Genomic DNA, 13,961 nt, shown 5'->3' on the forward strand with positions numbered 1-13,961 from the left:
TTCCATTCTGTTTCAACATCTAGGAGCCAAAGTTGTTAGTGCAACTCTCACTTAGCATCTTCTGAACATTTATACAGACTCACTATGCAGACACAGAGCTGGAAAACAGCATGATGGCACACAAAGATGGATGTTTTTATTTATTGTCTTTTAAACATGGTACTCAAATGAAAAACCAGCAGACAATTTCATGAGAATATATGAATGGTTGCATCAAATACAAATTCACATAATATAGTTTGCTTCAGTTTTTCTTAAGCAAAACATAATAAAACACAAATGCCTCCACTGAGGAAATGCAATCCTCAGCTCGACGTTCACAATAACATGACGGCTTTGCTGCGTCCTACCACTGTGACCAGTAGGAGGCACTGTTTAATGCAAATACAATAGAAACAAACGTTGAACGGGGACAGACTGGATTCAGTTACATGATGCAATTCATTTCTTCACACTTGTTTTTACAGTGTTATGAAAAAAAAATGTATAATGACCCATCGGCCCAGTTCCAGTGTCATGGAGTTTCAATTGATCCTTAAAAAAAGAAAAAACGCCATAACTCAAAAAAAAAAAAAAAGAAAAAGAATTTGATATTAGCCTACCACAAAAAAAATAACAATAAAAAATTGTGAGCCAATCAGAGGATGGCTGTGCTTTGTTGTAAAAAAAAGATAAATAGAAATGTTTAAAAAAAAAAAAAAAAAAAAAAAAAAAAAAACTAGAACTGCAACTAAATCTAGACATTTTAGCAAAGAGTGGTTGCATCAAAGCACAGGGTTACCAAATTTCTACGACTATTATTTGAGGCGGTTGTACACAACTCAAGTGTGCCAATAACTGTGAAGGGCACTGCGAGCTTGTCACACTAACTTACTCAATTCAAGATCAAAATAATCTAACAGGAAAAAGTTAAAATAAGTTTAGTTGATGCTTATAAGACAGATTTTTAAAATCTAAACTGGTAAACTTCACATATAACTGTGTACAATGTAAATGAACACAGTAATAATTAGTAATAATTCAGTCTTGTTTAGCAGCTAATGTACCAGTCCACTGCCTTCCTGAAGGCCTTGTAAATCACAGGGTTGTAGGAGCAGATCAGCCCTCCGCCACGTAACATCTGAGCCTTGACCCGGTTCAGGTCCCCCAGGCAGACCACCTGGTCCTCATAAGCCTGTGACACACACCACTTCGAGTGGTCGTAATGAGATTCGAACCGGACCGATGGCGGAAGCACGGTCCTCTTGACGTTCATGGTGTGCCTCGGCAGCGAGCAGTTGGAGGGCAGCTCTCGACCTTGGGTCTGCCAAGTCTGCACCAGAAGGTCGGTGTCCAGGACCTGAGCCACCCAGCCTGTGTAGATATCTGAAGGAAGGCCAGATTGAGAACTCAGGTGCACCAAGAATAAAAACATATCATACAGAAGTATACACAGCTCAAAGAACATTTGTTATCTATTCATGGTATTTAAATGCATGCCATCGTGGCATGAACAATGGCATGCATTTGAAGGACGGAATCAGATTTAACACATACACCACCATCCTGTGATCTCGAGAAAACGACTGAGATCAAGAGACCAAATACTCTCGGCCTTCAAAGTAAGCAACTACATCTGTAAAGATTGAAATGTAAAAAACTTAGAGGTGCCTCCAAAACGTCTTACCGTCTACAAAGTGCTCAGATTTTGCAAAGCTGACAAATCTGTCCCCACTGACAGAAAACAGTGCCTTCACTCCCTTGTTGGCGGACAGTGGTGGCCTGGAGCCCTTGCACAGCTGGAGGAGCTGCGGCAGGTCGGCCGAGAACGCAGCGGGGACAGAACAGTTGTAGAAACGTGGGTAAACGTAGACCAGCTGCTGTGCTGCAGTAGAAAATAAAGGAAAAACAGACAGATGTAGCTATGCGTGCACATTGTTTTTCACAACATAAATAGGATTTGAAAGGCCTAATTTTATACATTAACACTCAAAAATGTACCCACACTGATTAAAATTCTAAGTTTTTGAGACTTGAAAATCTGAGAATGCACTTAAATGTATCTCTATTTGTACATAAGTTTTAATAATATTTTTTATTAATTTTTAACAATGATTCCAAATAATTAGATTACTCTCCTTAATGTTTCTTTTGTACATGTCAGGTTTATAGATTCGCTGCACACTCCTTTTGGTACAAAGCCTAAAGCAGATGCTGCGTTTAAGTGCTGGGGAAAAGGTGGTTTATCTGAGATTTATGTGGCATTTGTACGTTTGATTAGTCAGTCAGAAAGACATTTTTCTTTGCTCCAGCTTTAACTCAGTGTAGTCTTGAGTTTTGAACATATCAAAAAGGGTTGAGAAAAATAATAAAGGAACATCTTGGGTTGTTATGTTTCTACATTCATTTTTGCTCTGCAGTATGAAATATATTCCCTCATGCTTTTTTTTAAATGAAAAACAGGGTCAACATACTTAATAATTTATACAGCAAACTTTGTGACACACGCACACACACACACACACACACACACACACACACACACACCCACACACACACACACACACACACACACACACACACACGCACACACACACACACACACACACACAGTATAAACAGTCGGGACTGGTTGCTTCACGACGCACCCACTCACCTATACTGAGAAACTGTGAATACTGGTAGGTCACACACAGGGCAGTCTGGCCATTGTGTCTGCCAGAGGAGGGGTACTGGTAGCCTCGCTCAGGGAACGAGGGGAAATGGGGAACGGTGTGGGACAGCCAGAAACCTTGAGAATGGTCAAAGAGCAGAACCCCTGCAGGATGCATGAAAGCACACACTTGAGCAGGCAAGAAAGCACGTCTAAGCTCACACACATGCAAACAGGCACGAAGACTGCAACAGCCTTTCCACCAAAGTTGTGTCAGAATGTTGGGGAGGTCAGAGTAAACAGTAGCTATCAGGCTGCTGCTCTTTGGACATTTCCTCTCACATTGATCTGCCTTCACTGCTAAATCACAACATTTTACTGCTGAACTGCAGCTTTGGAGAACAAAGTTAACTGTAAAGACATAGATAGACGTAGAAAGATGAAGATATTTCTATTGAAATACTGTGCATTGTTCCTATCAACTACTGCTGTCATGGTAGCAATACCTTGAAATATTTTTTTTACTTATGTACTTTTTTTTTTTTTTTTTACTATGTTACCATTTACAAACCCCTCACAAAAAACAGAGACTCAAAACAAACATAGAGCAAAGATAATTAAACACTAAAGATTCCTTAATGTTACACATTTTACATTGCAGTCAAAAAAGTTCAGTTCCTTCACAGAAAAAAAAACAAAAAAAAACATTGTTTCATGAGATGAAGAATACATTCAAAGATCCAAACCACTGTGAAATATTTTTATGGATAAAACAAGTATAACTGTAATTACTTCAGATTAACTGTACCTTTAGTGTGTCCGTACGTACGGATGTATTTCTGCTGTGGTGCACCGTCATTGTAGAGTGCGTACACAGAGCTGTTAGACTGAAAGAGAAACTAGTTTAATACTTGCAGCGTTGTACGTACTGTGAATACGAATTTACCAGCTTTTAAGTTTTCTTTTGTTTTCACGTTATGTGTTTACTTTACACGACATCAAAATGGCACAGGAGCAGAAGGAAACAGGCAGCAAATACCCCCTTACAGAATTCGAGGAGATAATACATTTGTCTCTGACATTGTATTGATTTAGGATGTTTTGAAAAATGAACAATAAAAATTGATAATTGAAGGAGGAAACTTCGATTATTCATGCATATTAAATATTTTGTTGATGGAATAAATAGGTAGGTTTGTGTTCCTTTTGGAAAAGATGATCAATATTTATCCCTTTTTTTTAATAAGGCTGATGTGTCAAACTTACCTCACAAGCATACAACTAGGACTTTGACTACCTTAAAGATTGAGGGCCATTCACCAATGGAGAAGAGCAGCAGATCTCACCATGTAGACCTTTCCCTTGTACAGTTGATTCAGAGTGTTGGCCATGGCTCCCTCGGTTGTGTTAACCATAAATTTACTCCTCCGCCAGCTACCAGCTGCTGAGTCCAGGTACACGTACTCCACACCACTGCCAACCTCCCCAATCCTGAACTTCGGCAGTTTGTAGATGATAAACCTGGAAAAGCCAGATTGAAACACATATTAGGAAAATATTGGGGGTCATTTTATGCGCCTTTCTGTTCCTTGGCATCAGCAACCACAACACAACAAAAGGATTCTGAAAAATATGACATCAACTCACCAGTCAACAGCTTCACCAGCTTCATTTCTGCAGGAAATGTCACTTCTGCCAACTGTGAAACACAACAGTAGGACAGTAATGTGGAAGCAGGGGACGAGTTGAGAGGCCATCTTTGGTGGACTAGCTGAAAACAACACGGCTAACTGCGGATTTAAAACATGTCTGAAGCCTGTTTGGAGGCTGCGAGCCGTGTGACAGAGTTTTTGAAAGTAAAGAAAGCGCAGCTGCAATGATATGCAAAAAAGGAAGTCATAAGTTGCGGTCACATGATAGGGGAAGGTGAAAGTTCTGTGTAAGGAAATACGTTGAATATTCATGTTTAGTATTTTTTAGGAACATCTACCAAGCAAAGTTTTTCTTCTTTTTTTTTTATTTCTTCTTTTTTTTTAATTAAACTTCACTAGAGTTCTTTACATTTAAAGTGTTGCACCAGTTCACACCTGGTCATCTTTTATTTTTAGCAACCAGGCTGCTGATTACTGAACTAGAGAATATTTGGCTAAAAAAAGACACCACTGTGTACCTGAGGGAAAGCTGTTAACTTTCATTTCACTTATTGAGGCTGAGAAACAACAGTGGGTCTTATCTGGAACTGAAAGTTTCATTTTCAAAGACAATTACCAAAAATTCCAGTGTTTGAATATAATTAGACAACTTACAGCCAAAGTGAACAAATAATTTCTGTAAAGTAAATGTTGTGGGGCAGAACTGAGTTAATTTTAATTAGTATGATACACTCTAACAAGGTACTAGTACATAGGATACAACTTGTGTGCTGTCCAGAGATTTTGTTAGTTTTCAAATATAACCAACATAATATTTAAATCACCAACTCTCTAAAACTACCTTAGCCTATGAAAAGGCAAACATACATTGTCAGTACAATACATTTAAAGCAGTAACACAATTATACAGCCAACCAAGACAAAAACAAAACAAAACAGTAAAACATAATTTTCCATATCAAATGTGACCTGCCTCAGGAATCAAAGAACTAAGGGTGCAACATTTATTGTATGATTTACACTTCACTTACACTAAAGTACTATAAAAATGTAACTTTTTTTATCATTATTGTTTCAGAAAAAACTATAGGCTCCACATCTAAAAAGATTAATCTTTTAACATTTTTTAAGCAGTAATATTTAAATCTATATTTAAGTAAAAATGCCATTACAAAAATCATTACCAACATGTGATGAGAGTAAAATGTAGTCGGATATTCAAAGAAAATAATAATAATAATAAAGAAGGTCTTCATTAAGGAGTTAGTGCACATTGATTAAGATTAATTTAATAATAATAATAATAATAATAATAATAATAATAATAATAATAATAATAATAATAAAAAGTCAGTGTCGCTTCTTGGTCAGCAAAGCCTCTTCTCCAGCCTGTGCACTGTCTCCATGGTAACAGACAACCGCTATGGACAAACAACAGAGGTAATCTCCATTACACTGAAGTTACTGCTTCAGGTTTTACCTCTTATAATCAACACAGCATCAGAATATGGACTTTACAGCAAAATCACCACTTTGCAGTCTGGATGGAAGGATGTCAGCTGGCAAGCAGCTAGCCCATCCAGGTGACTGATGCCACTGTACATCACAGAGAGGAGAGTTCAGTTAGGAAACAAGGAGATCAATACAAAATAAGGGAGCCTCTATGTGCAAGGGTGACGGGGTTTGTGTGCGATTGCGCACACGTAAAATATGACGAAATCCATCCAGAACTGCCAATAGTGTGAGTAAAAAAGAAGGCAACACCCCCTCAAGAAAACGTACATATATTGGAAAGAGTTTGTTTGTTTTTGTTTTTTTTTTTTGCGGGGTTTGGCGTCAGACAAGATCAGAAACGCAGCAGGTGGAAGAGAAAAAAGCAACATGGCATACGCTGGAAATCAGGTAATCATTTCAGAGGAGGAAAACAGGACTTATTTTTATAAATTACATAGCATAATTATTCTGTCAGTGCAAATATAAACAATTTTAACAGTGAAGATACAATCATGTTTGGGGTCAGTGACCACAAGGTTAAACCAGAACTTGCAACTTTTAGACCTATGAAGCATTGTCAAGAAATAGTACTTCTTAACTACTATTAAATAGTTACAACCTTACAAAAACATAAGAAACGCAAATAAATTTGTCAATGTGCAAAAATAAGGTGCAAACTTTTGGGAATATCTTCACAAACAAGTCTGCAACTTAGGCACAAATTAAAGTTTTAAGATGAAAATAATCAGGTTGGACATTAAATAGCACGAGAATGAGACCGCTGGCGTTGTACATTTGCAGATTTGGATAAAAATGTCAAGTCTTCTTCCCTTCATGCAGAATGTGGAGTTTGTGCGGACAGGCTACGGCAAGAATGCGGTGAAGGTGATGGTCATCAAGAGACACGGGAGCCACCACTACCTTATTGAGCTGAAGGCTAACGTGGAGATAACGCTCAAGTCACGCAAGGACTATCTGACCGGAGACAACTCGGACATCATTCCCACCGACACCATCAAGAACACTGTCCACGCCCTGGCCAAAATCAAAGGGGTGAGTTACAGCTTCACTGCACTTCTCAGTACATTTCAAGATATAAACGCGCCGATTTTCTAAACAGCTTCTGAGTAATGTTTATGCTGTGTTAAAAATTACATTTTCTTGATTTTGGCTTGGTTTCTGTCGAGAGGCTGCTGTTTAAAGTCAACCTTCATGCAGATTTTACTGCTTGTCTAATTTTCTTGGCATTAGCAGAATATGTGTTATTTTTAAGACAGAGACAGGAATGTTAGAGAATTCATGTTTGAAATGTTGAAGGGTGTGTCACACCGGATACCTTAGTAAAGGGTATTCTGCAAGTGAGTTCGTAGCCAATGGGATGCTTAACACAGCATGTCTCCCCTGCAAAGGGGAGATTATTCTTTGTAATGGCTTTTCAGTGGTTATTTGTTTTTCACCTTTACTTTGTATGCATTTTATGTCTCCTGTTGGAGATCAAACTAACTATTCAGACTCTTCCCCCCCCCTCCCCTATTTGTTAAGGTAAATACTATTGAGCAATTTTCCCTGGATCTCTGCCATCATTTCCTGACCTCTTTCAACCATGTGCTGAGGGCCAAGGTTTACATGGAGGAGGTGCCCTGGAGAAGACTGGAGAAGGTAAAATCCATAATCCAGTCCCTCGACCCGGACAAAATATAAGCTTTAGTTTGTTTTCTGGCTGCTATTTTAGTAGCATCACATTTTAAACAGTACAGTAACTCTCAAAAATCTAATTACCCCTGTTAAAATCCAGGTTTTTCATTATGCAAATTGCTATGCATACTGTGACAAATATTTTATGCAATTGTGTAAAAAAGATAAATTAAAAAATGTGTGCACACCTTTTCACTAATACTTTGTTGGGGGCAACTTCTGATTAATTTTCAGCATCCGGTCAGCCTGAGTTCTCCCTCATCAATTGGATCTGATTAACTTGCAATGATGTTCAGCTGGATTTGTATCCCTCAGCTAAATCAAACATCTGTAGAGATGTGTGACACTGGTAGTCTTATACAGTGGCGCAACTGCACATTATTCAGGTGGATGCGAAAACATAAATCGGCGCCCCCCCCGAGGGAAGGAACTTCAGGGTGAAGGACCGACGCTCAACCCCCCCCCCCGAGGCGACGCTACGTGGAGTGTAAAACTCGCTACATGTGCCTCGTTATGTGCGAGAGGTGAAGGAGCGTGAGGCGCGCTGAACTGTATGGGAAAACATAATCGGCGCATCGCCCCCTCCAGACGGGGTTTTGGCGCCCCCTCTGGTGCTGCGCCCCTATGCGTTGCATACGCTGCATACCCACTTTTTGCGCCTCTGGTCTTATATCAACAAAGCATGAAAGCTGCTTCTAATAAAGTATTAGTTCAAGTGTGTGCAAGTTTAAGTACCTTTTTCATTTTGCTCTTTTGAAAAGATCTGTTTGTGGTTTGGTTGAGTAATCCAGAAAAAAAAAAAATGTCACCCAAGATTTAAAAAACAAAAACAACAACCTTGTTTCCACTGTACCAATCTGTGAAGTATTCAAATAATTAAGATTAAAGCACCAATTTTTAGACACAATCACTCTTTTTTTCTTTCTCCAGAACGGTGTCGAACATGTTCATGCTTTTATCTACAGCCCAGAGGCTTGTCGCTTCTGTGATGTTGAACAGAACCTCAACGGTAACCATTGAAAATATGTTTGCATGTGTGTGTGTTTTTATTAAAATGTGCTTAGTGTTTTGGTGGCAAAGGTGGGAGACATCTCTTTTTATATCTTTAGTCAACTTCGTTTGTTAGCATGGATAATGACACGAAATAGATGATATTATTAGGTCTAGTCTATTATTATTTTACCTCTTGAAAAATGTAGCAGTTGAAACTGTTGACAAGGATATCTGTGCATCTACAGCTATTATCCACTCTTACACATGCTTGGGACAGACTCCATTTCCATCCAAACATCTGAAACGCTTTGTGCTTTTGCACCAACTCTGTTCTGCACACAGGTACTCCAGTGGTTCACAGCGGCGTGAAGGACATGAAGGTGCTAAAAACCACTCAGTCTGGCTTTGAGGGCTTTTTCCGAGATCGTTTCACGACACTGCAAGACACCAAGGACAGGGTTTTCTGCACCACCGTTTACTCTAGGTGGCGCTACAACAAGGTCCAGGACGTTGACTTTGATGCCGCATGGTAATTATCTTAACTTTTGTATGGGATCAACTTGGAAGTGCAGGGAAAACCACATAACAAAGATGATTTTTCAGCTCAAAAAGAAAAATCCTAAAAGGAAAGTTCTGTCATTTGTAGGAAGTGTATGAGAGACACAATTATTGAGAAATTTGCTGGCCCGTACGGTCGAGGAGAGTTTTCACCATCTGTGCAAAAGACCCTTTATGAAACACAAGTTCTGGCGCTGGACAGGATTCCTGAGGTGAGCCCTTCACTTCAACAAATCCGTTTATTCAAAGACACTCATGGCTGCGCAATCTGTTGTCACTGTCTTGCATAATTTAAGATACACAATGATTAGTGTATGAAGCGGGTTTTGTTTTCAAAATATTTATATGTGTGCGACATTACCAGAAACAGTATGTAGCATAACACAAGAAATGCTCTTCCTAGGTGGAGGAAATCGAGATTGTCATGCCCAACCAGCATTACTTCACCATAGACATGACAAAAATGGGTCTTAGCAACAAAGATGAGGTAAGTACTATCATTATTTACAGTATCAAACCTTATTTGATTGATAACATGTCTTTTTGTTTTCGATCAGGTGTTTCTTCCTCTGGATAATCCCTCTGGAAACATCACAGGGACAGTGTGTCGTAAGCAGAGAGCCAGACTTTAAAAGGGAAAGCCCAACCTGAAGACACTACTGCTGGTTTCAGTATTAACCTGTTGATCCAACTAATAGAAAATCTGATGATGTATCCAACAATATATCCTTAAGATGTAAATAAAGTTGCTCCTGACTGAATGTTTAACACCCGACCAGCCAAAAACGTGTGAAAAATAAAAAATAACTACAGCCACTCTCACTGGGAATTTCTTTTGATTTGCAAGGTTTTGATTCAAGAGCTAATGTTCTCTGAAGAAGTAATACATGACATGAATTACATGCATGGAGGTACGTAAATATGACTATATTTAGCACAGTTGTTGAAAAAACCTAATTGTTTTGCGCTTACCAGGGAGCCTTCTGACATGCTTTTACAATTTCCTTTGGTGTTTTAAGTGCACATTTCTCAGATTAATAATGTTAAGAAGTTTATTTTTTAAACACATTTTCTGGTTAAAAACAAAAATAATGTTTTATGACGTCCCTAGGGTTCTTTCACAACATCTCTCAGTTAGTAGCTCAGTTTTAGAAGTTTCATCAGTCTGCTAAATGTTAGTAAAACATAGCAAAAAAAAAAAAAAACCCAAACAACATTAGCTGTAATTTTTAGTATGTTATGTTTCAGGGCATGCAAACAAAGTTTTGATCTTTAAATGTTTCTATAATTATTTAAATTTAACCTTATGTGTACAAAAAGACAAAACAGATTCCACATCATCTTATGTCTTAAACAAAAATGAAGTCAAAATGAAAAATATATTCCAACAGTTAGAAGAGTCAATGTAATTTTCTTGGAGTTTATTAATTTCTTGTACCTCTGTAGAAACATTTTGGCACATTATTCGTTATATTTCATGGTTTCTTGAGGTTTGCTAGTATTTTTTTTAATTTACTCTCCTAATCCATCTGCTCTGCCCCCCCCCCCCCACGCCCCTGCAGAGGGTTAGGGTGAGACTTAACCAACAGATATTTATATGCATTATTGTTTTATTTATTTATCACTGAGGGTACCACTGCAATTTTGTTATGTTCTAGGAACATAACAAAAGACATACATTGTTTTATATCTTTAATGTCTCCTTACATCATCTGAAATGGTCTGAAATTTGAGTGGGTGTGTAAAAGAGAAAAGTAATGTGTTGCCAGCTAACTATGTGATGTATGGAATTAAACAAAAAAAAAAGTCAAGAAAGTCAAACTGATGTTCTTTGGTGAGAAAAAAAGCACCATTTATCATCAATTTTAGACTCAAGATATTCAAACTCCAGTGTTATGTTGCACTTAAACATGGGTCATGAACACTTCAATACAGCCGTCCAAGTGACAAAGCTGAAAGCACCACAGGTAGGTACGTAATAAGAATATATACAGAAAGATTTTCATACCAAGAGCCTCAAGCCTAAATAAAGTTGACTTGAAGAAACAAAGAGGCTTTAGATAAAAGTCCTGGAAAACAAAGTGATTAATTGTTACATGCTCTGGACAAAACATGGACTCAGATGTGCAGTTTAAAAGATAAAAACTAAATTCAGGGAAACACAATGGGATCATAATAATTTTCTGCACGTATCAAAGTGTTCAAATATAACAGAACATACATCCTTTTCAACTATATATCATCTTATTTACAAATACTTAAAAAACCCATTGCGGTTTAATTTACTTTGCACACACATTCACCACACAAACACACAAATCTAGCCTTCAGAATACTCACTCTTAATCTCTTTTCTTAAATAAAACACAAAATTACAAATCTTAAGCAGCAGAAATAAGAATGGCTGAAGGGGTAAACAGCTGAGTGGACGCAGTGTGCAGACCGGGGTTTTGGGATCCGCGCTTATTAAAACAAAAACAACAACAACAAAAAAACAGCATTCAAATCTTGTCAAGGTGCCTCTGTTGGCAGAAGAGTCTTTATGAAGCCGCAGCTAACCTGGAGTCTCCTGACATGATGATTGTCGCTGAGGTGGGTGGCGGGGCAGCTGGCCGTGCTACGACGCGTTGCTCTTCAGGTGCTGCGTTTGCAGCGGCTTCACGTGGTACTCGTAGATTTTCAACGCGGGGCCGAGTTTTATCGACAGTCCAGTTAGGACGTCGTTACGCGTCATCAGGAGCAAAGACTTGCCGTCAATTTCCTGTCAGACCAAAGGAGAAATTCTATATTTGGAGGCTTTGCAAGTTGACGTGGAGTAAGACAGAAGAAAAATCTAACCTGATCTTGGAAAGCTGTAGCCTGCTCCTCAAACCCTGTTGCCTTGAAATAATTGACAACGTCAGCAACTCCCCAGTTGGAAGGGTCTGGCAGCTGACCGTTCTCCACCGGGCTGCAGGATAAAAGTTACTCTACTCAGACTAAACTGGGACAACTGTAGGAAAACCTATTTGAGTTTCCAGTAAGAAATGAATCGAGTAAATAGATTCATCGGCTAATTTTGATGAGTACCTTTTGGTGTCAACTGAACCATTTGCCTTGTCCTCCATACTGGCTGTTGAATAAAATGACAAAGGCAAGCATATGCAATTATTTTAACAATCTCATTATCAATTCAGTTCAAATAAAATTATAATTTGAGGTCAGAAAATAAAATAAAAAAAAATAAATAAAAATCAATCAAGAATGTTTTCTGAAATGGGCTGTTTTTTCATCTTAGGCCTCTGATAAAAACAACAACTAATTTTTATAAATCAGACAAAAAAATCCTAAAGATTAAAAAAAATAATTCAGTAGTCAGAACATTTCTAACTACATATTTTTTCTATCCTTCTTCAGAAACTTTTCATTGCAACCATGTTTGATCAATAGAAATATTCAAAATTCTGACAATATATCAGATATATTGCAACACTTATTAGTATAAAGCAGGAGTAAGTTAATAATTTTAAGATGCTAATAAAATGCCGTAATGTATTTGCCAAATTAGTTCTATTTTAAACTAAATAAATTTAAATTTCCTTACAATTACTGCCCCTTGTGGTATCCTTCACTTGGCTGAAAAGAGCAGCCAACTACTGGCATGTCAGATATGAAAAAAAAGAAAGAAAAAAATTCAACATGGAATACTGAGGAGCAACTACATCTAACTATTGGCTGCAGTTTTAACCTCACAGATGATTCAGTTTAAAGATATTATACTCCTCAAACAAAAAAATTAACAGGTAAAAGAAAAGCTTGATAGGCGATTCTCTACAATACAATAAATATAAAACGCACATACCTATGATATTTAAAACAGTTTGCTTATTTATGTTTTATGTGATGCACATGTAGAAAAATGTTTGGAAAGGAAGATTTTATTTTGATTAAATAACATTTTACAACCAAAAATGAAATGTTGCTCCATAGGTGAAAAAATAAAAATCTAAAGTTTAACTGATTTTACAGTCAAGTCTAGATAGGGGCTTTAATGTATTTCGCATCTCTTTTATTACATTCTGATAGATTTTGAGCACGACATTTAGACCAGTTACCTAATTCCCACATTATGCTTCCGTATAACACCTTATAGTTTAGCAAATGAATTCAAAGTTTAAGTACACACAAACTGAATGAAACGAGTCTTACATTCTGTTACGTTGCAGTAATTTTTCATTAGATGTCTTCTGCGAGAGAACTCAGTGTGTTGGCAGTTCAAACACCATCATCGTTTGTCTTTCTGACATTCACTGGATGTCTCTGCTGGAAAAGCACAACACCACAGCAGAAATGGTAAAGCCGTAAGTAAAGCAGCTTAATTAACTAAAACTAGCGCCGTTTATCATAAACACAAGTCGGAGTAAAAACTGTGATGTGTAAAAATTGACGACGTAAAACTCACGTTGTTAGCGGAATTAAAACCAGAGAAAATATCGACATAAAAAAACTGGCCACACCACAATTGTAATTCGGTGAAAAAAAAAAATATTACAAATTCAAGAAAATAAAATATGTGGTTATTCTAGACGACGAGTAGATATTTAATCGCACCCTCTCCGTGTTTTGTAATAACGCTAACGTTAAGCTAAGAGGGATAGTTAGCCTCGTTTGCTAATACCAAATTTAACAGTTACCTTATTTTAGGAGATTCGGGCTTGACAACAGCTGCTCGTCCAAGTCAAAAATTGTTATTCAACAAACAAAAAGTTTTATAAGCTGCAGTATTTTTACCAGTTAATAAACTGCGGTGTTTATTTGATAAAATCAAATTATATTCAAGTAAACCAACAAGCTTCTTCGCTTTCGTTTCCTTCGCCCACAACGTCACGGAATCATGGGAAATGTAGTGCAATGGCAGTTTAACGGGTTTAACAACCAGCCTTCCTCACAGAAACACA

The 13,961-nt window shown here is 37.6% G+C and overlaps 3 protein-coding genes across 4 annotated transcripts; 1 reads left to right on the forward strand and 2 right to left on the reverse strand.

Annotated features, from left to right (window-relative positions):
- Window positions 1-111: 111 nt before the first annotated feature.
- On the reverse strand, window positions 112-5,580 carry LOC106930007 (deoxyribonuclease-2-beta-like). The gene is made up of 6 exons (XM_015007301.2): window positions 4,280-5,580; window positions 3,979-4,153; window positions 3,441-3,519; window positions 2,636-2,797; window positions 1,667-1,864; window positions 112-1,365 (listed from the first exon to the last, which is right to left on the reverse strand). The coding sequence occupies exons 1-6, from the start codon at window positions 4,594-4,596 to the stop codon at window positions 1,031-1,033; spliced, it is 1,266 nt and encodes a 421-aa protein (XP_014862787.2). The 5' UTR covers window positions 4,597-5,580; the 3' UTR covers window positions 112-1,030.
- A 348-nt stretch (window positions 5,581-5,928) lies between these two features.
- uox (urate oxidase) lies at window positions 5,929-9,841 on the forward strand. The gene is made up of 8 exons (XM_014996813.2): window positions 5,929-6,186; window positions 6,619-6,831; window positions 7,321-7,437; window positions 8,404-8,482; window positions 8,809-8,995; window positions 9,113-9,236; window positions 9,428-9,511; window positions 9,582-9,841. Exons 1-8 carry the CDS (start codon window positions 6,166-6,168, stop codon window positions 9,654-9,656), a joined length of 900 nt encoding a protein of 299 aa, XP_014852299.1. The 5' UTR covers window positions 5,929-6,165; the 3' UTR covers window positions 9,657-9,841.
- A 1,008-nt stretch (window positions 9,842-10,849) lies between these two features.
- samd13 (sterile alpha motif domain containing 13) lies at window positions 10,850-13,888 on the reverse strand. 2 transcript variants are annotated; one of them, XM_014996814.2, is made up of 5 exons: window positions 13,698-13,888; window positions 13,213-13,326; window positions 12,094-12,136; window positions 11,863-11,974; window positions 10,850-11,785 (listed from the first exon to the last, which is right to left on the reverse strand). In XM_014996814.2, the coding sequence occupies exons 2-5, from the start codon at window positions 13,238-13,240 to the stop codon at window positions 11,642-11,644; spliced, it is 327 nt and encodes a 108-aa protein (XP_014852300.2). In that variant the 5' UTR covers window positions 13,241-13,326; window positions 13,698-13,888; the 3' UTR covers window positions 10,850-11,641. The 2 variants fall into 2 exon arrangements, with proteins under 2 accessions (XP_014852300.2, XP_087861138.1); XM_088005012.1 differs by lacking the exon at window positions 13,698-13,888 and adding an exon at window positions 13,466-13,664.
- Between the last annotated feature and the right edge of the window lie 73 nt (window positions 13,889-13,961).

The sequence above is a fragment of the Poecilia mexicana genome, unplaced genomic scaffold, assembly GCF_051168715.1.
Source record: "Poecilia mexicana isolate PSO_F unplaced genomic scaffold, ASM5116871v1 scaffold_4, whole genome shotgun sequence".
NCBI classification, from domain to species: Eukaryota; Metazoa; Chordata; class Actinopteri; order Cyprinodontiformes; family Poeciliidae; genus Poecilia; species Poecilia mexicana.